This window comes from Balaenoptera ricei, chromosome 5 (assembly GCF_028023285.1).
Source record: "Balaenoptera ricei isolate mBalRic1 chromosome 5, mBalRic1.hap2, whole genome shotgun sequence".
In the NCBI taxonomy this organism is placed as follows: Eukaryota; Metazoa; Chordata; class Mammalia; order Artiodactyla; family Balaenopteridae; genus Balaenoptera; species Balaenoptera ricei.
Genome location: NC_082643.1, coordinates 89,979,053 through 90,003,542, shown reverse-complemented (window position 1 = coordinate 90,003,542; position 24,490 = coordinate 89,979,053). Strand labels below are relative to the sequence as shown.

At 36.3% G+C, this 24,490-nt stretch overlaps 1 protein-coding gene across 5 annotated transcripts in view; it reads left to right on the top strand.

Moving 5' to 3' along the window:
• TBC1D19 (TBC1 domain family member 19) overlaps positions 1 to 24,490 on the top strand; it is a 160,678-nt gene that overhangs the window by 74,405 nt on the left and 61,783 nt on the right. For all 5 annotated transcript variants that reach the window (XM_059924158.1, XM_059924157.1, XM_059924156.1 and 2 more), the window contains 3 exons: positions 13,250 to 13,322; positions 17,007 to 17,045; positions 18,568 to 18,680. In XM_059924158.1, coding sequence (XP_059780141.1) covers positions 13,250 to 13,322; positions 17,007 to 17,045; positions 18,568 to 18,680 — 225 coding nt within the window. The remainder of the gene's footprint in view (positions 1 to 13,249; positions 13,323 to 17,006; positions 17,046 to 18,567; positions 18,681 to 24,490) is intronic.

Genomic DNA, 24,490 nt, shown 5'->3' with positions numbered 1-24,490 from the left:
ATGAAGAATGACGCAAACATGAAGATGGTCAAGACTTAATGCCTCTAAAAGGTGGGAGGTATGGATGACAAGTGTGACAGTAATCAATTTATTATCTTTCAGCTCCAAATCTACCTTTTTAAAAAATTGAAGTATAGTTGATTTACAATATTGTATTAGTTTCAGGGGTACAACAAAGTGATTCAGTTATACACACACACACATATTCTTTTTCAGATTTTTTTCCATTATAAGTTATTACAAGATATTGAATATAGTTCCGTGTGCTATACAGTAAATCCTTGTTTTTTATCTATTTTATATATAGTAGTATATATCTGTTAATCCCATACTCCTAATTTATCCCCCTTTGGTAACCATAAGTTTGTTTTCTATGTCTGTGAGTCTGTTTCTGTTTTGTGAATAAATTCATTTGTATTATTTTTTTAGATCCCACCTATAAGTGATATCATATAATATTTGTCTTTGTCTGGCTTACTTCACTTAGTATGATAATCTCTAGATCCATATCTATTGCTGCAAATGGTAATATTTCATTCTTTTTTATGGTAAGCAATATTCCATTATATATATATACCACATCTTCTTTATATATTCATCTGTTGATGGTCACTTAAGTTGCTTCCATGTCTTGACTATTATAAATAGTGCTGCTATGAACATTGGAATGCAAATATATTTTCGAATTAGAGTTTTTTTTTTCTTTTCCTGGTATATGCCCAGGAGTGGGATTGCTAGATCATATGGTAACTTTATTCTTAGTTTTTTAAGGAACCTCCATACTGTTTTCCACAACGGGTGCACCAATTTACATTCCTACAAACAGTGTAGGAGGGTTCCCTTGTCTCCACACCCTCTCCAGCATTTATTATTTATAGACTTTTTGATGATGACCATTCTGACCAGTGTGAAGTGATACTTCATTGTAGTTTTGCAAATCTGCCTTTTTTGCTCTGTTTTATTATACTGGAGCTGGACCTTATAAACATTTCTTTTTTGCCAACTAACTTGATGTTAGGCTTTGTCAATAGAGGATTCTGGAGGGACATTGCAAGACAATAGCAGGACAAAGGGACTTTCCATGTACAGAAGCCAGCAGATCAGCAAACAGAAGACCCAGTAGCACTCACCTTGGCAGCCCTCAGGCAACCAGCTCCAGCCTGTACTCTCTGGCAAAGTTTTTCTTCACCTCTGGTCTGCACATTTCCTGCGGCAGGCATACCCTCTCCTTAAAAGTCTGAATCTCAGTCTTGAGGGCGTTGGGGGACCCTTTCCTGAGTTCTTAGTTCCTTCTTGGTTCACCCTCCTGCTTAGAAGTCATAGTTCCTTTCTGCATTTGCTTGTTTTGTTTTTCCCTGTTCACATTTCTGGTATGGTTTCTATTTCTTGACGGGACTCTGACTGATACAAAAAGCCAGATGATTTTTCTCCCTTGAACTTTGGAAAGGATCAAGAATTGGAGACACCACATGTTATAGAGTCGCTGAGGAGACATAGGGCTGAAAGTGGAGATTGTGTGAAAGTCTGTATCAGGAGGGGTTAGACCCCCAGACTCTTCTCATCCTGCATATTCCGGTGACTCCTCCTCCCTCACAGAAGACCAGAGGTGTGTTAATCACTACAGAAACAGAATCAGAAAGGCTATAAACTCAGTGACCTCAGACATAGAGCTGAACAGGAATGAGGCACGGTATTGAAAACAGAGGAATTAAGTGAAAGTTGACCGAATAGTGAACTAATACCCTTGTCCCCTGCCACCACCACTATGCCTGACCAGTCTCTCATTCTTCACCCTCCACCAACTTTAGAATGCCAGAGAAAAGGCTAACAGAGATTTGGAGAACCCTTACCGGCTGCGGGGGCGGGGGAAAGAAAAGAAAAATAGCTGGCTGGCTATAATTGCTTCACAGTGAAGTCCACCACACTCTGCCCAGTTTTCGCAGACAGAGCTTCCAGTCAGTCGTTAATCGCCTCAACCCTAAATATAACTGACCAACCTAGGATCTCCAGATACTTGAAATCTTCCAATTTTAAAGGCATAGGTCAAAACTAAAACAAATAAACAAACAAACAAACAAAAGAAGAAGAAATAGCCAATTTAGGGAATGAGTGCTTATTATGGCCACCAATAGTTATTTCAGGCTTGAATTTACATCTACACTCACAAGATACAATAGGCCAAAACCTGGTGCGAGGTTCATCTAGATTTGCAAAATGATACAGGACAGAAAACATGGCATGTCAGTATATCACGTAGATCTTCACTGGAAGTCCTTGCAGCCAACCAGATGCTACTTCCTAGCCCCACAAGGAATGCATGCAGTTGGAAGTGCCAAGGCTACATAGGCACAGCATAGGAAAGTCTCATATGCAGTAGGAACTATTTCTTATAATGCACATGAGCATAGCTTCCAAGTCCTCTCAAGAGGCACACCAGGTAGCTAAGGCCTGTGTTTTCCATTAGATTTTTATAGTCCACTTACAGTCCTCCATTTCAGATGTAATTTACCAGTCAAGGGTCATATTTTTTCAGTAAATTATATTGCTTAGTAATATAGCTGGCTTTCCTCTCCACAGTTTTTTTGTGTGATCCAGTACGTTTTCAGGTCAACAGTGCTGGGAGAAGGTAAACCCAAGGTTATCTTCACATGGACAAAGAGGTTAGCCTGTTGTTAACCATTTCTCCCCAATAGAAGATGTAAAGCAAAGCATTAATATTCTCAGAGAGAAGATATTACTCATTAAACAAGAATAGAATTTCATTAAAACAACAAAACAAAACATTAGAAAATGAAAAAAGAGCTTATAGGACTCAAAAATACGATATGCCAAAAAAAAAAAAAAAAATCAGTAGAAAGCCCAGGAAATCTCTATCAGAAGACAGAGCAAAAGCAAAAAAGCCAAAGAGATGAAAAATAAAAGGGAAAAGTTTGTTTTTTAAATTAGAGGATCAATCCAGAAGGGCTAAAACCTGACCAACAGGAGTTCTAGAAAGAGAAAACAGAGGTAAAGGAATGATTAAAAATTTTAAGAACTGAAAGACAGGAATCTTCATTGTGAAAAGGCCCACCCAGTACCCAATGCTGTGAATGAAAGAAGACCCAAGGCACCTGAATAGGAGAAGATTAAAAACTTTTTATGGAAGAAAAACAGAGTATATATAAAGTTTCAAGCATCTGACTGCTCAGCAGGAAGACTGGAAGCCAGAAGATTTTTAAGTAAAGCCTTTAAAAATCTGAATGATTTCAAGCCTAGAATTCTGTATGTAACCAACAGTCAATCAAATGAGAATTTGAAATAGACATTTTCAGATGTATGTGATCTCAAATATTTACTCTTATTAAGGGAGCTATTGGTAGAAATGCTCCAAAACAAGATCAAAAACAAAAAGAGCAAAACAGAGGATCCAGGCAATGGGATTCCAACCTAAGAGAAGAACAGTTTCCAAAATGACAGTGAAGAGAGTTTCCAGGACAAAGTTTGTGCAACAGGACCAGAGCAGAGCGATTCCAGATTGGAGCAGAAGGTTGGAGGGTTCCAGGAAGAGTGCCTGCAAGAAAAACACCAAAAGTAAAGATGATCTGACAGGTTTAACCACATGCAAAATTGTATTGTGGAGGGTCTTTTCAGAGTTGTTAAAGGGTAGAGGAAGGAGGTAAGTGATTACAGAAAATTGCATAAGTGAAAAACTGGTTTAATTATAAACTGTATGAAAAAAATACATATTTTAGGAAAGGAAACATATTAATAGCATACTCCTTGCCTCAGCAGTGAATAATTTTTAAATAGTAATAATAATGTAAACTCTTAATATGGATTTAATCAAGAATTGATATATACTGATAATGGAATGATGGAGGGAGAATGGAAGAGAATGTACATGAGCTAAAAATCCTCATTTATTATAAAAAATTAGTAGATATTTGAAACTGATAAATTAAAAATAACAATATATACTTGTTACTTGAAATATGGGTGTAAATACCAGAAAAAAGCTGAAAGTGGTTGTTCCTGAATAGTGGGCTAATTATGATTGCGTGTATGTGTGTGTGTTGTGTGTGTGTGTGTTGGGGAGGAGTGCATAAATAGAGAACTGCTGTTTTGTTGTCATTAAGTCTTTTAGCTGATTTGACTTCTATTTATTGCCTGTAAAGATAGTATAGTGTGGTGGTTAGGTGATTAGATTCTGAAGCCAACTAACCTGGGTTTAAATTTTTGCTCTGCCACTCACTGGCTGTGTGACCTTGGGCAAGTTTTTCTTAACCTTGAGCTTTAGTTTTCTTATTTAATATATGGACAATAGTATCCTTTTTTAATATAAATTTATTTATTTTTATTTTTATTTATTTTTGGCCGCATTGGATCCTTGTTGCTGAGTGCGGGCTTTCTCTAGTTGCGGCGAGCAGGGGCTACTCTTCGTTGCGGTGTGTGGGCTTTTCATTGAGGTGGCTTCTCTTGTTGCGGAGCATGGGCTCTAGGCGCGCAGGCTTCAGTAGTTGTGTCTCGCGGGCTCTAGAGCACAGGCTCAGTAGTTGTGGCGCATGGCCTTAGTTGCTCTGCGGCATGTGAGATCTTCCCAGACCAGGGCTCGAACCCGTGTCCTCTGCATTGGCAGGTGGATTCTTAACCACTGCGCCACCAGGGAAGCCCTGGACAATAGTATCTCATAGAAGTGCTGTGCAGATCAGTAAGTTAAGATATAAGTTATGGGTTGAATTGTGTCCCCCCCCAAAAGATATGTTGAATCTTGACATCCAGTACCTGTGAATGTGACCTCATTTGCAAATAGGGCCTTTGCAGATGCAATGAAATTAAGATGATGTCTTACTGGGGTAAGGTAGGCCCAAAATCCAATATGACTGGTGTCCTTATAAGAAGAGGAGAAGAGACACAGAAGAGAGACACACAAGGAGAATGTCATATGACAGGCAGAGACAGGAGTGTTGCGTCTATAAGCCAAGGAACACCAGAGATTGCCAGCGATACCAGAAGCTAAGAGAAAGACATGGAACAGATTCTCCCCTAGAGCCTTCAGGAAGAGCATGTTAATATCTTGATTTTGGACTTCTAGCCTCCAGAACTGTGAGAATGAGTTTCTATTGTTTAAAGCTACCCAGTTAGTGGTACTTTTTGTACCACTGGCAGCCCTAGGAAACTTATATATAAATATAAAGCATATAGATGGTCCTTGGAAAATAGTAAGCAGTATATAACTATTAAACATTACTACTACAACTTTCATTAAAAAATAATTTTTAAGAAGTTATTTTTAAAAGATGTTAGAAGCCCTATTAGTAGCTGTTTATACAAAGTGATATGGCTGTACAGAAGAGGAAGTGACAGATTCTTTTCCTAGAGGTGGTGGGAGGTCTTCTCAAAGGTACTGCCATGTGAAATAGTTTGAAGGAGTTTGCTAGATAAAGAAGCAGGGAAAGGATAATGTATGAAAAACTTTAGCATGTGCGTAAGTGGGGCTAATTATGCCTTCTGTCTGTCTGAGGGGACCTGGAGCTGGTGTGGATTCATTCTTAGCTATTGGAGAACCAAAAGCCTGTGGCAAATTTTTAAAAAATTGTGACTATACCTAATGTCTGCAGGCATGAGGGATAGTTGTCCCCATGTTTCCTCAACCATGTGACCTTGTGATAATGAGTCTGACCTGATAATGCATGGTTTATCTGTAACCCTGATCTGTCTGTGTGAATACTGAACTTGGTGAGACTCAGTGAGTCTCATATGATGCCTCAGTAGATGGCCCTCAAACCTAGTTCACAGTATTAGGGTTAGACTTATCCATATCAAAAGGGACCCACGCAGCCTGGAGGTAGCTTTGGAGGGCAGGGGATCGGCTCAGGGAGCCTGCTGAACTCCCAGGCCTGTTCCCTGCCCTCCAAGCCCCCCTGCACCCGCCTTGGCCACACTGGTCTTTGGGGGCACAAGAGGGAGGCTGGGGAGATCAGGAGAGGCAGGTGGGAGGGGCCCTCCCAGACCGGAAGAGCAGAAGAGGAGAGGAGAGGAGGGCGTTTGCCCCGCCCACTCAAGCCAGGAAGCCTGCTGGGCTCACAGGTGAGGTCACCTGCTCTCTGAGACCAGAGGAAGGGCACACCTGGGCACCTTCTGTTCCTTGAGCCTAAGCCCCATGCCCCACAGCCCCCAGGGCCTTTTCCAGCCTTGTGGGTCCTAATTATAGTCCCCGCCCACCACCCAAACCTTGCCCTTGCTTAGGCCCTGCACTCCACAGCCAAGACCTTTCCCCCCGTTTTTTTTTCTTTTCCCTCCTCTTTTTCACTATTGCGGTACTGATGTATCTTTTGGTTGTTGATTCATCTATATTTTTATTTTTGTATTTTTTCTAACATATCTTAATTTCCTAGTCTAATTTTATTTTTTACTTTGCTATTATTTTATTTTATTATTATTATTTTTTTTGCCGCCCCACGCCGCTTGCAGGATCTTGGTTCATGAGCCAGGGGTCGGGCTAAAGCTCCTGCAGTGGGAGGTCCGAGTCCGAACCACTGGACTAACAGAGAACCTCAGACCCCAGGGAATATTCATCGGAGTGAGATCTCACAGAGGTCCTCATCTCAGCACCAAGACCCAGCTCTACCCAATAGCCTACAAACTCAGTGTTGGAAGCCTCAGGCCAAACAACCAGTAAGACAGGAACACAATCCCACTCATTAAAAAAAGAAAAAAATGAGATGGCAAAAAAAAATGTCACAATGAAGGAGCAAGGTAAAAACCTACAAGAACAAATAAACGAAGAGGAAATAGGCAATCTACCTGAAATGGAATTCAGAGTAATGACAGTAAAGATGATCCACAATCTCGGAAATAGAAATGGAGGCACGGATTGAGAAAATACAAGAAAAGTTTAACAAAGATCTAGAAGAACTAAAGAACAAACAAACAGAGATGAACAACACAATAACTGAAATGAAAAATACACTAGAAGGAATCAATAATGGAATAACTGAGGCAGAAGAATGAGTAAGTGAGCTGGAAGACAAAATGGTGGAAATAACTGCTGAGGAGCAGAATAAAGAAAAAAAGATTGAAAATAATTGAAGACAATCTCAGAGACCTCTGGGACAACACTAAATGAACCAACGTTCAAATTATAGGGGTCCCAAAAGAAGAAGAGAAAAAGAAAGGGTCTGAGAAAATATTTGAAGAGATTATAGTTGAAAACTTCCCTAACGTGGGAAAGGAAATAGTCACCCAAGTCCAGGAAGCACAGAGAGTCCCATTCAGGATAAACCCTAGGAAAAACACACCAAGACACATATTAATCAAACTAACAAAAATTAAATTCAAAGAAAAAATATTAAAAGCAGCAAGGGAAAAACAAAAAATAACATACAAAGGAATCCCCATAAGGTTATCAGCTGAGTTTTCAGCAGAAACTCTGCAAGACAGAAGAGAGTGGCAGGATACACTTAAAGTGATGAAAGAGAAAAACCTACAACCAAGATTACTCTACCCAGCAAAGATCTCATTCAGATTGGATGGAGAAGTCAAAAGCTTTTCAGACAAGCAAAAGCTAAGAGAATTCAGCACCATCAAACCAACTTTACAACAAATGCTAAAGAAACTTCTCTAGGTGGGAAACACAAGAGAAGAAAAAGACCCACAAAAACAAACCCAAAACAATTAAGAAAATGGTAACAGGAACATACATATCGATAATAACCTTGAATGTAAATGGATTAAATGCTACAACCAAAAGACACAGACTGACTGAATGGATACAAAAACAAGACCCATATATATGCTGCCTACAAGAGACCCACTTCAGACCTAGGGACACATACAGACTGAAAGTGAAGGGATGGAAAAAGATATTCCATGCAAATGGAAATCAAAAGAAAGCTGGAGTAGCAATACTCATATCAGATAGAATAGACTTTAAAGTAAAGATTGTTACAAGAGATAAGGAGGGACACTACATAATGATCAATGGATCAACCCAAGAAGAAGATATAACAATTATAAATGTTTATGCACCCAACATAGGAGCACCTCAATACAGAAGTCATATGCTAACAACCATGAAAGGAGAAATCGACAGTAACACAATCATAGTAGCGGACTTTAACATCCCACTTACACCAATGGACTGATCAACCAAACAGAAAATAAATAAAGAAACATAAGCTTTAAATGACACAATAGACCACATAGATTTAATTGATATTTATAGACCATTCCACCCAAAAGTGGCAGAATACACGTTCTTCTCAAGTGCGCACGGAACATTCTCCAGGATAGATCACATCTTGGGTCACAAATCAAGCCTCAGTAAATTTAAGAAAATTGAAATCATATCCAGCATCTTTTCTGACCACAACGCTATGAGATTGGAAATCAATTACAGGAAAAAAACTGTAAAAAACACAAATACATGGAGGCTAAATAGGGCACTACTAAATAACCAAGAGATCACTGAAGGAATCAAAGAAGAAATTTAAAAATACATAGAAATAAATGACAACGAAAACACGATGACCCAAAACCTCTGGGACACAGCAAAAGCAGTTCTAAGAGGGAAGTTTATAGCAATTCAATCTCACCTCAAGAAATAAGAAAAATCTCAAATAAACGATCTAACCCTACACTTAAAACAACTAGAGAAAGAAGAACAAAGAAAACCCAAAGTCAGTAGAAGGAAAGAAATCATAAAGATCAGCAAAGAAATAAATGAAGTAGAAATGAAGAAAACAATAGCAAAGATCAGTAAAACTAAAAGCTGGTTTTTGAGAAGATAAACAAAATTTATAAACCCTTAGCCAGACTCATCAAGAAAATAAGGGAGAAGACGCAAATCAATAAAATTAGAAATGAAAAAGGAGAAATCAAAACTGACACTGCAGAAAAACAAAGGATTATAAGAGACTACTACAAACAATTATATGCCAATAAAATGGACAACCACGAAGAAATGGACAAATCTTGGAAAGGTACAATTTTCTAAGACTGAACCAGGAAGAATTAGAAAATATAAACAGACCTATCACAAGTAATGAAATTGAAACTGTAATTAAAAATCTTCCAACAAACAAAAGTCCAGGACCAGATGGCTTCACAGGCAAATTGTATCAAACATTTAGAGAAGAGCTAACACCGATCCTTCTCAAACTCTTCCAAGAAATTGCAGAGGGAGAAACATTCCCAAATTCATTCTACGAAGCCACCATCATCCTGATACCGAAACCAGAGAAAGATATCACAAAAAAATGAAAGTTATAGACCAGTATCACTGATGAAAATAGATGCAAAAATCCTCAACAAAATACTAGCAAACAGAATCCAACAGCACATTAAAAGGATCATACACTATGATCAAGTGGGAATTACCCCAAGGATGCAAGGATTCTTCAATATATGCATATCAATCAATGTGATACACCACATTAACAAATTAAGGAATAAAGACCATATGATCATCTCAATAGATGCAGAAAAAGCTTTTGACAAAATTCAACACCCATTTATGATAAAAACTCTCCAGAAAATGGGCATAGAGGGAACCTACCTCAACATAATAAAGGCCATATATGACAAACCCACAGCAAGTAACATACTCAATGGTGAAAAACTGAAAGCATTTCCACTAAGATCAGGAGCAAGACAAGGATGTCCACTCTCACCACTCTTATTCAACATAGTTTTGGAAGTCTTAGCCACAACAATCAGAGAAGGACAAAAAATAAAAGGAATCCAAATCGGAAAAGAAGAAGTAAAACTGTCACTGTTTGCAGATGACATGATACTATACGTAGAAAATCCTAAAGATGCCACCAGAAAACTTCTAGAGCTTATCAATGAATTTGGATACAAAATTAATGCACAGAAATCTCTGACACTCCTATACACAAACAATGAAAAATCAGAAAGAGAAATTAAGGAAACACTGTCATTTACCATAGCGACAAAAAGAAAAAAATACCTAGGAATAAACCTGCCTAAGGAGGCAAAAGACTTGTACTCAGAAAACTGTAAAACACTGATGAAGGGAATCAAAGATGACATAAACAGATGGAGAAATATACCATGTTCTTGGATTGGAAGAATCAATGCTCTGAAAATGACTATACTACCCAAAACAATCTACAGATTCCATGCAATCCCTATCAAACTACCAATGGCATTCTTCACAGAATTAGAACAAAAAACTTTATAATTTGTGTGGAAACACAAAAGACCCCGAATAGCCAAAGGAATCTTGAGAAAGAAAAATGGAGTTGGAGGAATCAGGCTCCCTGACCTCAAACTATACCACAAAGCTATAGTAATCAAGACAGTATGGTACTGGCACAAAAACAGAAGTATAGATCAATGGTACAGGATAGAAAGCCCAGAGATAAACCCATGCCCCTATGGGCACCTAATTTACAACAAAGGAGGCAAGAACATAACAATGGGGAAAAGACAGCCTCTTCAATAAGTGGTCCTGGGAAAACTGGACAGCTACATGTAAAATACTGAAATTAGAACACTACCTAACACCATACACAAAAATAAACTCCAAATGGATTAAAGACTTAAATGTAAGACGAGACACTGTAAAACTCTTAGAGGAAAGTATAGGAAAAACTCTCTTTGACATAAACCGCAGCAAGATCATTTTTGACCCACCTCCTAGAGTAACAGAAGTAAAAACAAAACTAAACAAATGGGATTTAATTAAACGTAAAAGCTTTTGCACAGCAAAGGAACCCTTAAACCAGACAAAAAGACAGCCTTCAGAATGGGAGAAAATATTTTCAAATGAAACAACAGACAAAGGATTAATCTCCACAATATACAAACAGCTCATGGAGCTCAATCTCAAAAACACAAACACTCCAGTTAAAAAAATGGGAGGAAGACCTAAACAGACATTTCACCAAGGAAGACATACAGATGGCCAAGAGGCACATGAAAAGGTGCTCAACATCACTAATTATTAGAGAAATGCAAATCAAAACTGCAATGCGGTATCATCTCACGCCAGTCAGAATGACCATTATCAAAAAATCTAGAAACAATAAATGCTGGAAAGGGTGTGGTGAAAAGGGAGCCCTCCTGCACTGTTGGTGGGAATGTAAATTGATACAACCACTATGGAAAACAGTACGAAGGTTCCTTAAAAAACTAAGAATAGAACTACCATATGACCCAGCAATCCCACTATTGGGCATATACCCTGAGAAAACCGTAATTCAAAAAGAGTCATGTACCACAGTGTTCATTGCAGCACTATTTACAGTAGCCAGGACATGGAACAAACCAAATGTCCCTCGACAGATGAATGGATAAAGAAGGTGTGGCGCATATATGCAATGGAATATTACTCAGCCATAAAAAGAAACAAAGTTGATTATTTGTAGTGAGGTAGATGGACCTAGAGTCTGTCATACAGAGTTAAGTAAGACAGAAAGAGAAAAACAAAAACACCGTATGCTAACGCATATATATGGAATCTAAAAAAAAAAAATGGTACTGATGAACCTAGTTGCAGGGCAGGAATAAAGAGGTAGACATAGAGAATGGACTTGAGGACATGGGGTGGGAGGGGCAAGCAGGGCGAAGTGAGAGTAGCATCGCCATATATACACTACCGAATGTAAAATAGTTGGCTGGTGGGGAGCAGTAGCATAGCACAGGGAGATTGGCTCTGTGCTTTGCGATGACCCAGAGGGGTGGGATAGGGAGGATGGGAGGGAGGCTCAAGAGGGAGAGGATATGGGGACATGTGTATGCATATGGCTGATTCACTTTGTTGTGCAACAGAAACTAACACAGTATTGTGAAGCAGTTATACTCCAATAAAGATCTATTAAAAAATAAATTAATAAAATAAAATACTGGCTATATCCCCTGTGTTGTACAATATATTCTTGTAGCTTATTTATTTTATATGTAGTAATCTATATCTCTTAACCCCCTATCGCTTTTTTGCCAAAAGGGAATTTCTTGAAACTGAAATTTATTAACTCTAAAGAGAAGTTGCTGACTAATTCCTGTTCACTAATTCAGTGTTGTAGAGACAGCAGGTGGGAACTAGAACTCAGTAGTGTGGTTCACTATTTACTGACTCCCCACTGTTATGTGTCACTTAGCACTGTGCTAAGAACGGGAGGTGCAAATGTGTGTAAGAGATAGTCTCTGTCTTCCAGGAGCTTCAGGCTAATGAGGAGATGGACAGTAAAAAGATAATTTCAATATGGTGTGATTATATGCATTGATAGAGGTTGAAAAAGGGTAATACATGTTAATAGAGAAGGAAATCTGAGATTAGGGCCCAGGTCTACTGACATAGAGTAAAAAATATCCAAAGCAGTGAATTTTTACCACTTGAGTCATTAAAAATTGGTAACATAAGTTGCAGTGCTTCTTAAAAGTATAGATTAAAATTAGTTTAGTTAAAAATTGAAATATAATGGCAGTTATTTAAAATTGATACAAAAATGAAATGTGTGTATGTTAGGCTGAATAACTGTCTTATGAGGGACACAAATAACTTAAATAATCATAGATAATTATGAAGGATTAAAACTAATTCCATTTTTTAAAGGAGAAGGAAGTTTGGTTTTAGCAATTAGAATAGTAACAAAACACTGAGGCAAATATTAATAGAAATATTTAATTACTTAGGGAATAAAAATAATGTGAATACTATGGGGTTGTTTTTTATATATTTATAAAACAACAGACAAACATGATTACTTTCCTTAGACATTAAGGAAGTAGTAGAGGAAGTCTGGAGAATAAATCTAATTTATTCTTATTTTAGCAGAGTACTTGATAGTCTAATTTTACTTAAAAATTAATTTAAGTTGTTTTGGATATTTGCAGTGTTTATTTGATTAAGAGCTGAGTGAAGTACAGTACCATAGAAAGCACAGATACAGAATTATATTGGTAATTTTAGACAATGAATTTAGAAAATAAAATTGCTAAGTGCTACATATGCTGTATGTGTACGTATGTTTCAGGAGAGATTTAAATTTTATTATTCTTTCCTCAGAATAATTATTCCTTACTTTTACTGATTAGTTTGTTACCTAAAAAGGGAAAATTTGGACTAAAGCATTACTATTTAAAAGTTCAATAATATTCTTTTCTTCTTTAGATATTTGAATGAAGCAAAGATTTATTTTACATTGTGATTTTCATTTAAGTTGATGTTTAGGTGAAGGTGATTTTTTAAAATAATGTGTAGCAAAGTCTGAGATGCATGGTAATTCTGTGTGTTATTTTTCAGAAAGAATTCTTTGTGGAACTTGGCTTAACTGCAGGACAACTTGGTGTAGATGACTCTACACAAGTGCCTCCTGGTTAGTATTTCTCCCATATGGCATATACTAAATGAAAATGAGAGTGAGGTTAAGGTTTATCTTGCCATTTCCAAATTAATCTAGTAACTTTTTCATATCTGACAACTAACATGCTTTTTGCCTCTCTTTGGTTACTATTAATTATTGAATAGAATCTTGTATGTTACAATTATTAGAGTTCAACTAGATTTTGTCTCTTTATCTGAGGGTCTTTAAAATAATTTTGAAAACTCATTAGACATATGTAAGTCATTTTGTTGGCAAAATTCTAAGAGAATGGCTCAATAAATTTGCATGAATTGGACACATCTAATTAAATTACCACCCAGATAAATAAACTGAAGCCCCTTCCTGCCATCTTTCAATCTTTATCCCCTGTGTCAAGGATAACCACTATTTTTACTGTTCAAATCTCATCTCTTGCCTCCTCACACTGTCCCTCCCCCTCCTGCTACTCCCATCCCCACTTCCATACACATGTGTGTTCTCTCTCTAATCATACTTGAGAAACTGCTGCAAATTTTTCAAGTGTCCAGATTGATGGCTCTACCTCCTCTAAATCTTCTGCATCATGATCATCACCATCACCATCATCTTTAGAGGATTTCAGCAGATCTTCAAGTTCCTTATTGGTAAGGGTTTCTCTACACTCTTCTGTGTGTTCCTCAACATTGTCTTCGATCATGTCAGAGAAGCCTTCCCCACCAAACTTCCCTTGCAACATTCAAAATACTACTGACTTCTGCATCAGTAGTGGAGAAGCCCCTGAAATCACTGACCACCTCACTCCAGAACTGCCTCCAGCATGCATTGTTGCTCTCAGGCCTTAAGGCATCTACAGCCTCTGCAGGAAGCAAAACTGCACCTGCAGCTGTGAAGCTCTTTCGTAAATCGATAATGCTGCTCAGTCAGGTTTAGCATCAGGGGCAGCACGAAACCTCCTGAAGGCGAAGTAGGTGTTAATTCACCTCAGTGCGCTGCTGCGGGAGACAGGAACATCACGTCCACATGCTCGCCAGTGAAGCAGAGAACGTTGTCAGTTATGAGGAGGACCTTGAATGGCAGCCCCTTCTCTTCATCCCTTTACTTCAGGAATGAAGCACTGATGGAACCTCTCCAAGAACAAAATGGCCATCGCCCAAGCCTTCTTGTATTGCTAGAACATGGGCAGGCAATTTTTGTTTTTGTTCTTAAGGGCCTGGGGATTGCTTGCTCAGTAGATGAGGCCTGGCTTGATCAGGTGACCTGTCGCATTGCCACACAGCACCAGCCTAAGGTGATCTTTCCAGGCCCTGAACCCTGGGGCCTGCTTTGCACTCTTATGGATATAAGTACGATTGGGCATCTCCTTCCAAAACAAGCCCATTTCATCACAACTGAAGATTTGCTCTGGAAGGTAGCCATTCTCTTCTGTAAGTTTTTTGAGCTCTTCTGAGAATGCTGAAGCTGCCTTGGCATCAGCCAATGCTGATTCTCCCATGATCTCTAAGTTCTTGAGGCTGTAGCACTTTACATAGTTAGCCAGCCATCCCTCACGAGCCTTAAACTCCTTCATTCTCCTCAACCCCGTCACAGTAGTATTCACAGAGGCTAAGTGCTTTTTCACACATCATTTTGCCATGAACAGGGATATGCTCTTGTGACATGTCCTCCAGCCACATACTTGACGCCTTTGCAAGCATTTTGTCATGAACGAGAGACCATTTTTGCTGTTGTAGGGGCAGCACAAACACTTCCACAAATTTCAGCTTCTTTCTGCTTTATTTTGCAAATGCGCAGTTTGTTCTTACTGACCTCATGGCCCACCTTGGCAAGAAATATGCCACTTTTCAAAAGATCTAAGATTTGGGCTTCCCTGGTGGTGCAGTGGTTAAGATTCTGCCTGCCAATGCAGGGGACACGGGTTCGAGCCCTGGTCTGGGAAGATCCCACATGCCGCGGAGCAGCTGGGCCCATGAGCCACAACTACTGAGCCTGCGCGTCTGGAGCCTGTGCTCTGCAACAAGAGAGGCCGCGATAGTGAGAGGCCCGCGCACCGCGATGAAGAGTGGCCTCCACTTGCCACAACTAGAGAAAGCCCTCACACAGAAATGAAGACCCAACACAGCCAAAAATAAATAAATAAATAAAAATTTTAAAAAAAAATCTAAGATTTTAATTTTCTTGTTGAGAGATAGCACTTAACGCTCCCTCTTAGCCTTTGAGGGATTGTTTAGCTTTTTAAAAAATTATTATTATTATTTTTAACATCTTTATTGGAGTATAATTGCTTTACATAGCTTTTGAGGGATTGTTTTGACCACTTAATTGCTCTTTAGGAGCCATTTTTCCACAGAAACAAAGGGTGCACACCACGTAAGTGACAAATAAACAAGACACAAGGTGAACAATACTCAAACACAAGTGCTGGAGACGGAGGATCCATGAAATGGCGGGAGACTACAGCAGGGTATGCCAACACATCAGTGCATTCCCACAGATTCAGTGTAGTGCTTGGCACACAGCAAACTCAAGTTTTGCTTTTTGGAACTTTCTGGAATTTGTTTTCAAATGTTTTCAATCCGTGGTTGGTTGAATCCACAGACATAGGGGGCTGACTATTATCAATAGTGCTTCTGTGAATATTCTTGTGTAAGTCTCCTGGTGCACATAGGTATACATTAAGATGTGCACCTGAGAGTGACATGCTGCTGTCATAGGGCGTGCATATATTCAGTGTTAGTAGATGTTGCCAAACAGTTTTCCAAGATGGCTGTACCGATTTACACTCCTACCACCTTTGTATGAGAAGCTCATTTGCTCCATTTCCTTTGCATTTAGAATTGTCAGTCTTTTTCATTTTAGCCATTGTGGTGGGTGTGTATTTCATAATGGTTTTAATTGCATTTCTCTGGTGACTGATGTGGTTGGGCATCTTTTCATATGTTTATTGGTCCGTTGGATTATCTGTTTTGTAAAGAACCTGTTCACAGCTTCTGCCTATTTGTGTCAGATAGTTGTCTTTTTTAAATTGACTTACCGGGAGTGCTTTATATGTTCTAAGTACAAGTCCTTTGCTGGATATATGTATTGCAAATATAGTCTTCCACTCTGTGACTTACCTTTTCACTCTCAGTGGTATCTTTTGATGAACAGATGTTTCTTGGTTTTAATAGGATCTAGTTTAGGAGGTTTTTTCCATTATGATTGGTACTTTAAAAACAAATCTTTGTTTCTCCCATACAATCTTTTTAAATGGCATTCGTATAGTGGGATTACCTATATAGTATTAAGGCTTTTATTAGATTTGCTTTTTGGTAGAATAGAGTAGAAGTAGGGGTTTGCAAATAAAGCTATCAATAAGTTTTGTTTTGTTTTGTTTTTAGGAAAAAAAGTTAAAGATGAATGGACAGAAACATTTGTGTTGTGAGAAGATATTCTGTATTATTTTAACAAAGGAAAGTTAGTTTATCAATCTTTTCTTCTGATTAAATATACTTCCTTTTCATTTCTACAAACTTGAAATAACTTAGAAAAAAGATTTTTCTACATATAAAGATAAATATTCTTATAGTTTCCTGGAGAGCCATTCAGCTTTGAAAATAATTAAAAGTATCAACACCAGAAAAAATTTACATAATATTGTTCTAAATGTGGCTGATTATATTTGTGTCTAATAATTTTATTTTATTTTATCATTTTTAGAACTTTTTGAAAATGAGCATGTACGTATTGGGCAAAAAGGTAAGCTTTTGATTATACTTATTTTAATTTCTGAAAATGAGATAGTCTCAAGTAAATGTCTGTATCGTATACCCTCAACTAAAACTTAATCTCTGAGAAGCTAAAGACCTAAAAAGGAATAAAATTTAACAATGTAGATAAAACAATGGGAATCTTTATAAAGAGGGGAAATGCATCAATTTGGCTTTATCAATAAATGTCAGATAAAGAAGTACACAGATGGTTCACTAAAAAGGAAATGATAAATGCAGGCACGCGTTTCTCAAGGATATTAGCTTAATCCATTCAACAGTAGAATTTCATTTTAAAATCAAAGAGCCAGATTCTCTCTTTGATGTGCCCACACCCTTCTCATTAGTGTTAATAGGAATATGCTCCTGCATCAGGAGAAAATAATAACTGTCACACTTCCCAGCGACTGTTCACCATGGTAGGGCTTAATAACTGAAGCAGCTGTTAGCGTTCTGGAGAATAAATTTTCCCCATCTTTTTAAGATTCTTTTCCTTATTTTTATAAATCCTGTTTTGTCTTTGAAATATGAAGTGCAGGTAAGTCTTTGTGTCAGAATAAATCTTCTATGGCAATTATATTATCATGTTCTAAACTCCCTATTCAATTTTTCAGAATCCTATTTATTTAGAAGGCTGCATTTGTATGATTTGATATTTTCATTAAATACAATTGCAAGTTATCATGTGGTCCCTTTGTTTCATTTTCATTTAGTGTAAGATTTTTTTCCTTTTTCTTTTAAGAAGAAAATATAAGAAAACAAAACTGTTTGACAAATATCAGCAGTTGTCTAGTATTTCTTCTTTTGTTTTTATTTTTTGGTTTTGTTTGATTGTTTTGGAGGGGGGCTTAATTTCCAGACTTAATAGCTAGTATTTTCATTAACATAAAGATGAAAACAAAAGGATAATATATTAATTTTGTGAACTTGACTGCTTATGAATAATTTTTGGCCTTTTTAAAAGGTTATCAGATCTTTTTTGTTTTTACTTCTTTAAAAATTCCTCTTTTCTGTTGATTTTGGCAGATAGCTAAAAAGTCATCTAATAGAATGGATATCTACATTCTTTAGAATTCTCAGTCATAATACTTCAAATAGCATACCACTTCCAAATACGAGAACATTCATGACTTAGTAGAATATGCATAAGAAATTTAGGGTTTCTGTAGCTATGACTTCATGTGATCATGAAATCCAAAAATTATTCTATATATGCATCACAAGTTTCACATCCATGGAGCTATATAGTTAAAGCACAGTGAAATCAAGGTACCTACATTAAAAACTTTCACCTGGTTGGGTAGGAGGTGGAGGAGCTTACGGCTTGAAACTTACAGGGCTGTAAATAAGGCCACATCAAAAATCCGAGAGTAAAAGACGATTGTCAAGATATGATGCAATTAGGTTAGCCATAAAGATGAAATGTTAGCTTACCAAAAGATTTTTAAAGATTTCAGTGTTATTTCTTACATTATGAATTTTCTAATGAGATTTTAATATACTTTTGACAGTTCTATCAGAACAAGATAGTGCTGCTGCCCAACAGTATATCAGACAAGGAAGTCCCACAGCACTGAGAGCTGAATTATGGGCTCTCATTTTGAATATTTCCAGCCAACCTGAGGTAAGAAGAAAAAGGACGGGCCAGATTTGATATTTGTTTTTCAAAGACCTGCATTCAAAGTAGAAATATTTTTTTCTTAGTCTAATATTTACTCCCTTTTTAATTTTCAAATTCACTGTAGTTTAGAGTTCTAAGATAAGATTAACATATAATTTAATCACTGGGTGCTTAACATAGACGTTTTTGTTATTAATAATTAGTTGGATAGTGTGAACCTATACATACAACAGAACAATAAGTAAAATGTTAAGAAGTGGAGTCCACCAATTTAAATCAGTGAAGATGTGTGGTAGAACTGGGAGTTATAATAGGGAGAAATAAAGATGGACAGCTCGATATATGTAAATGACTACTTTGTCCCTACAGTTACTTTCAAAATATGCACGATTTTTATGGTTTTAAAAATTGACAGATTATGTGGGAATGTTATTTTTCTAAGTATAAGAACATTTTATTTTAGGAAATAAAATGAATATGAAGAGAAATCACCAACAGACAGGTAATAGATTCAGTAAAGAAAAAACTGTAAGACATTGATTCTTTTTGAAATATTTTGGAGAATTTTTTTTTTTTTTTTTTTTTTTTGCTGAAGCTCACTGATCCTGTAAGTCATCTATTTAAAGATTTTAATAAATAGCAAACTAATAGTTCCTTAACCTAGCGGTTAAAAACATGGGTTTTGTTTAGAATCATATGACCTAGTTTCAACTCCTAGCTCCCTCAACTTATTTGAAATAAGTCATTGAGTGAGTTAAATATCTTCAGACTGCAACTTACCCATACTTAGATATAGGTAATAATTTTTATATCCCAGTGTGGTTGAAAGAATTAAATGAAATCTATGTGAGTCTTTTATTAACACAGTACTTGATGTAACAGGTCACCATTGATGGTAGCAATAATAATTACATATTACATGTAATTATGTTATAAATTAATTATAATTTATAATAATGCAGTTTTTAAGAAAATCAAACATTATTAACATATATTATAAAAACTACACCTGTAACCTTTGCAAACTATGTATGCATGCTTGTGTGTGTGTGTGTGTGTGTGTGAGTGTTTTAAATCTTGCACTCTGAACAGCACTATCAAAAATCACTTGCTTCCTTTTTGAAAGAATGAACCTTGTGATTTATTTTAGAGCAGTTTTAAACCAAATGATACTGCTGATGTTTTGAGGTGACACTTTAAAAGTAACAGTTTACAAAACAGTTTTGAGTGTACACTGGGCATTTTTTGTGAGTGTATCAACTCTTGTAGAAGAGGTAGTAATTCTTGTCCTGACCTAACTGTGTAGATGACCTAGCAACTTCACTGATCAGGAGCTAAGTTAGCAAGTCCTATCTCTGCAGAGGAACTACTACCATTTCAAAAATAGATTTAGAATTTTTCCAGAAGTATAGTTGTAGAATAAAAGTAGTAATCCCAGATAATGATTGTATAAAGTTCAAAGGCAGTTTTTACACTTGAATTCTGGAGTTGTTATCTTGATTTTCTATATTCAAAATGACAAATCTGTAAATAGAAATTAATATGATCAGAAGGCAATCTTGATTTTATTGAATAAAACATTTTCTATCACTTACACTTATTTTCACTGTAAAAGTGTGACCTGGACAAACTATAGCGGTTCCGAAATAATTGTTGTAGGTGGTACATTAGAGGGTGGAGGGGGAGAGAGTGAGAGATGGAGAGAGGGAGAATACTTACTTCTTATGAAGAGTACTTTATCAGAACTTTTTGTTCAATTACTTTTCAATCACTTAAAATAAGCTGCACATACAAATGCATCATAGTTGAGGAGTTAGAGAGATAAATGGAATATTTCAAATTTCACACTCATAAAGCTATTTTTAAACTCTTACCTCAATAGAAAGACTTGGGATTTAATGCTTTAAGTTCCTAGCTGTTAATTTATTTAGTACTTTTACTAGAACATTATTTAACTTTGATTTTTTTCTCTTTTTAAGAACATATGTGATAAGTTTAAAAGAATTGCTTTTATATATTTTCTTTTCTACAGCTCTCTAGATCTCTGGATCAAAATATACATATATAGTAAACATTCATATTTAAATTTTTTTGCTTAATTTCAGTTTGCTAATTAAAAGTAGAAAATTGTCTTATACTTTGCTCTAGGTTCTTGCTTACTGATAAGATAGCCAAGATGAGTATTAACATTTAAGATTTCCTTTAGTGATTTCGCAATAAGGTTCTCCACAACCTGACCTAAAGGTCTGCAATAATGCCTGACCATCCTAGATCTTTCTGGTCAGCTCACCTAGTCTTCCCAGTGCCTGTTTCTGTCCTTCACTCTCCTCAGCCACTTATTTCAGAGTCTTAGCAAAAGATCTCACCTTCTCCTAACCAGAGAAAACAGAAGTCATCAGAAGGAACTCATTCAAATTCCTTCCACCAAACATGTAAACTTACTTGCATCAGCACCTGTTCTTGCCTCTACTTTTACATCTAAACCTTGTGCAAGAAAAGTCTATGCTAGATGCTCCTACTTCCTTAACCCCATTAATCACTCAGTCTACCATAGTCTGGCATACACCCCGCTACATGACTATAACCGTCCTAGCTAAAGTTACCAAGGAACAGTGGATACATTTTAGTCTTTACATCTACTGCATTTGATACTATTATCTACTCTGCCCTTGAAATATTCTTGGTCTTTAATTTAGTTCATCCTGTTTTCTTAGTTCTTCTTTCCCTCTTTTTCTTTTTTTTTAAGTCTGCATTTGGGTTCGCCTGCTAGACCTCAAGTGCTTGTATTTCTCAGAATTCAATTTTGATCCTCTTTTCACCCTGCACATTTTCCCTGGACTGTCTCATCCACAGTCACCTTTTCCATAATGGCTTCAACTCTGTTTTCAACCAAACTTTGTCTTAAGCCTAAAACTTTTATTTCCAGTTTCCTGTAGAACTCTAATACATGGTCTGAAAGTGTATCAGACTCATGGTATCTAAAAGAAAAGGTATAATCTTTACCTCAATATGTTTGTGGTCATCCAAGAGATGCTGAATTGTCTCTCTTCCCACCATGCTGTTCTCTCCCTGAAAAAAAAAACCTTGTCAGACTTTTATCTTCTTGGATATTCTACTTTTCTTTCATGTACAGTTTATTCCATCACCTTTTTTGAGAAGGCTTCCTAACATCTCCTTTACCTTGTATTCTCCCAACTCCATCACTGCTACTCTTAGATACTTCCTTCATTTTTCTCCCAGCATAACCAGTGCAGGAGCAAAGACCTAAAGATGGAGAAACATATACCATACTTCTTACTTTATTTGGCTGCCTCCCTTTCTAGATTGAGTACCTGAGGACAGGGATTTTTTTCTTCTTCATCATCTGTAAAGTCAGTATCTTGTACAGTGAGTGTCTGGAAATGGCCAGCTCATCTAAATGCTTAATGAACAATTAAGTATAAACTGTTAGGACTGTTCTGTGAGTTCTTTGACTTCCTGAGAGTATATTTCCTTTTTTCTTTAGTTAAAGAGATAGTGTAAGTCTGCATAAAATATAAAATAGATACATATACTAAAATTTAAATATTCTCTAATGCTAAAAATTTGGGCTATTTTGCTTTTCAAAGATTGCTTTTTATAATCATAATTTATTATTGTTAAATATCTATTTTGCCAAAGCTTATACAAAATACTCTTGAAATATCCTATTATATTATTGGTAATTGTTATATTTTATAAATTCTTGTTTTATAATGTCTTTGGTATTAGGGTAATGCTGACCTCATAGAATGAATTAAGAAGTATTCCCTCTGCTTCTGTCCTCTGAAGGAGATTGTAGAAGACTGGCAGAATTTCTTCCTTAAATGTTTGATAGAATTCACCAATGAGCCCCTCTAGGCCTGGTACTGTCTGTTTTAGACAGCTATTAATTATTAAATCAATTACTTTAATAGATGTAGGCCTATTCCTATTGTCTGTTTCTTCTTGTGTGAGTTTCAGCAAATTCTGTCTTGTTCAAGTAATTGATCCATTTCATCTAGGTTATCAAATTTGTGGGCAGAGAAGTGTTCATAGTATTCCTTTATTATCCTTTTAATGTCCATAGGATCTGTAGTGGTGTACCCTCTTTCATTTCTGATTTGGGTAATTCGTGTCCTTTCTCTTTTTTTTTTTTTAGTTAGCCTGGCTAAAGGCTCATTAGTTTTATTGATCTTTTCAAAGAACTAGCTTTTTGTTTCAATTATTTTTCTCTATTGATTTCCTGTTTTCAATTTCATTTATTTCTGCTCTAATTCTTATCATTTCTCTTCTTCTGCTTACTTTCAATTTAATTTGTTCTTCTTTTTCTAGTTTCCTAAGGTGGAAACTTAGATTATTGATTTTTAGATCTTTCTTGTTTTCTAATATATGCATGCATTCAAATCTATAAATTTCCATCTAAGCACTGCTTTTACTGCATCCCACAAATTTTGATAAGTTACCTTTTCATTTAGTTCAAAATATTTTTAACTTTCTCTTGAGATTTCTTCTTTGACCCATGTGTTATTTAGAAGTATGTTGTTTAATCTCCCTGTATTTGGGGATTTTCCAGTTATCTTTTTGTTATTGATTTCTAGTTTAATTCCACTGTGGTCTGAGAGCAGACATTGTATGATTTCTATTCTTTTAAATTTGTTAAGGCTATGTTTTATGACCCAGAATGTGGTCCATCTTGGTGAATGTTCCGTGTGAGCTTGAGAATCATGTGTATTCTACTGTTATTGGATAAAGTAGTGTACAGGTGTCCATCATATCCAGTTGATTGATGATGTTGTTGAGTTCAACTTCGACCTTACTGATTTTCTGCCTGCTGAATCTATTTCTGATAGGGAGGTGTTGGAGTTTTATTTCAATTGGAAATGCATGGTTTATTTAATAAATGATGCTGAAAGCCATCCTTCTGAAAGAAAACTCAGACCTTTGGCTTACCATATACAAAAATAAATTCCAGGTAGGTTATAAACATTTAAATTAAAAATATCAATTTTAGAAAAAACTAGAAAAATATTTGTATAAACATGTGATGTAGGAGAGCCTTGCCTAAGGGAAGCAAGAAAATCCAAAGCCATAAAGAATTTTTAAAAATTTGTCAATGTATACCATAAACAAAAATCAAACACCACATATTAATTTGAAGAAAAAGTATTTGTAACACAAATGACAAAAGGTTAATCCTCATTATCAATAAAGAGCCTGACAAATTAATAAAATAAATGTAATCTAATAGAAAAATATGTAAGTCATTGAAGTGGAAATTCAAATGACCAGTAAGCATATGAAAGAATGTCAACTTTATTAGTATTTGGGAAAGTGCAAATTAATACAACAATAAGATAACCATTTTTCATCCATAGAAAAGTTAAAATGGTGAGGATATAGGTAAACTTTGTGCTCTCATGGGTTGCTGGTGGGAATTTGAATTGATACTTTTTTGGAAAGTAGCTAGGCAATTTGTAGTCCAACTAAAGATATATGTGTGTGTGTGTGTGTGTGTATATGGCCTTCAGCCTACAATCCTACCTTTGCCAGTTTATCCCATAGATACAAAAGCATATGTGCATGAGGATATTTATTGCAGTATTTGTAGTGACAAACAACTAGAAGCAACCTGAGTAGCCATCTATAGGGGAATGGTTAAATAAATTGTGATACATCTGTAGCACAGCTTTAAAAATATTAAAGTGTATGTAGTTATTAAAAAGACATAGAGAGATGACCATGATATACACTAGAAACTGAAAAATAAGTATAGAATGATTCTATTTTATGTTAAAAAAAACAACTAAAACCCT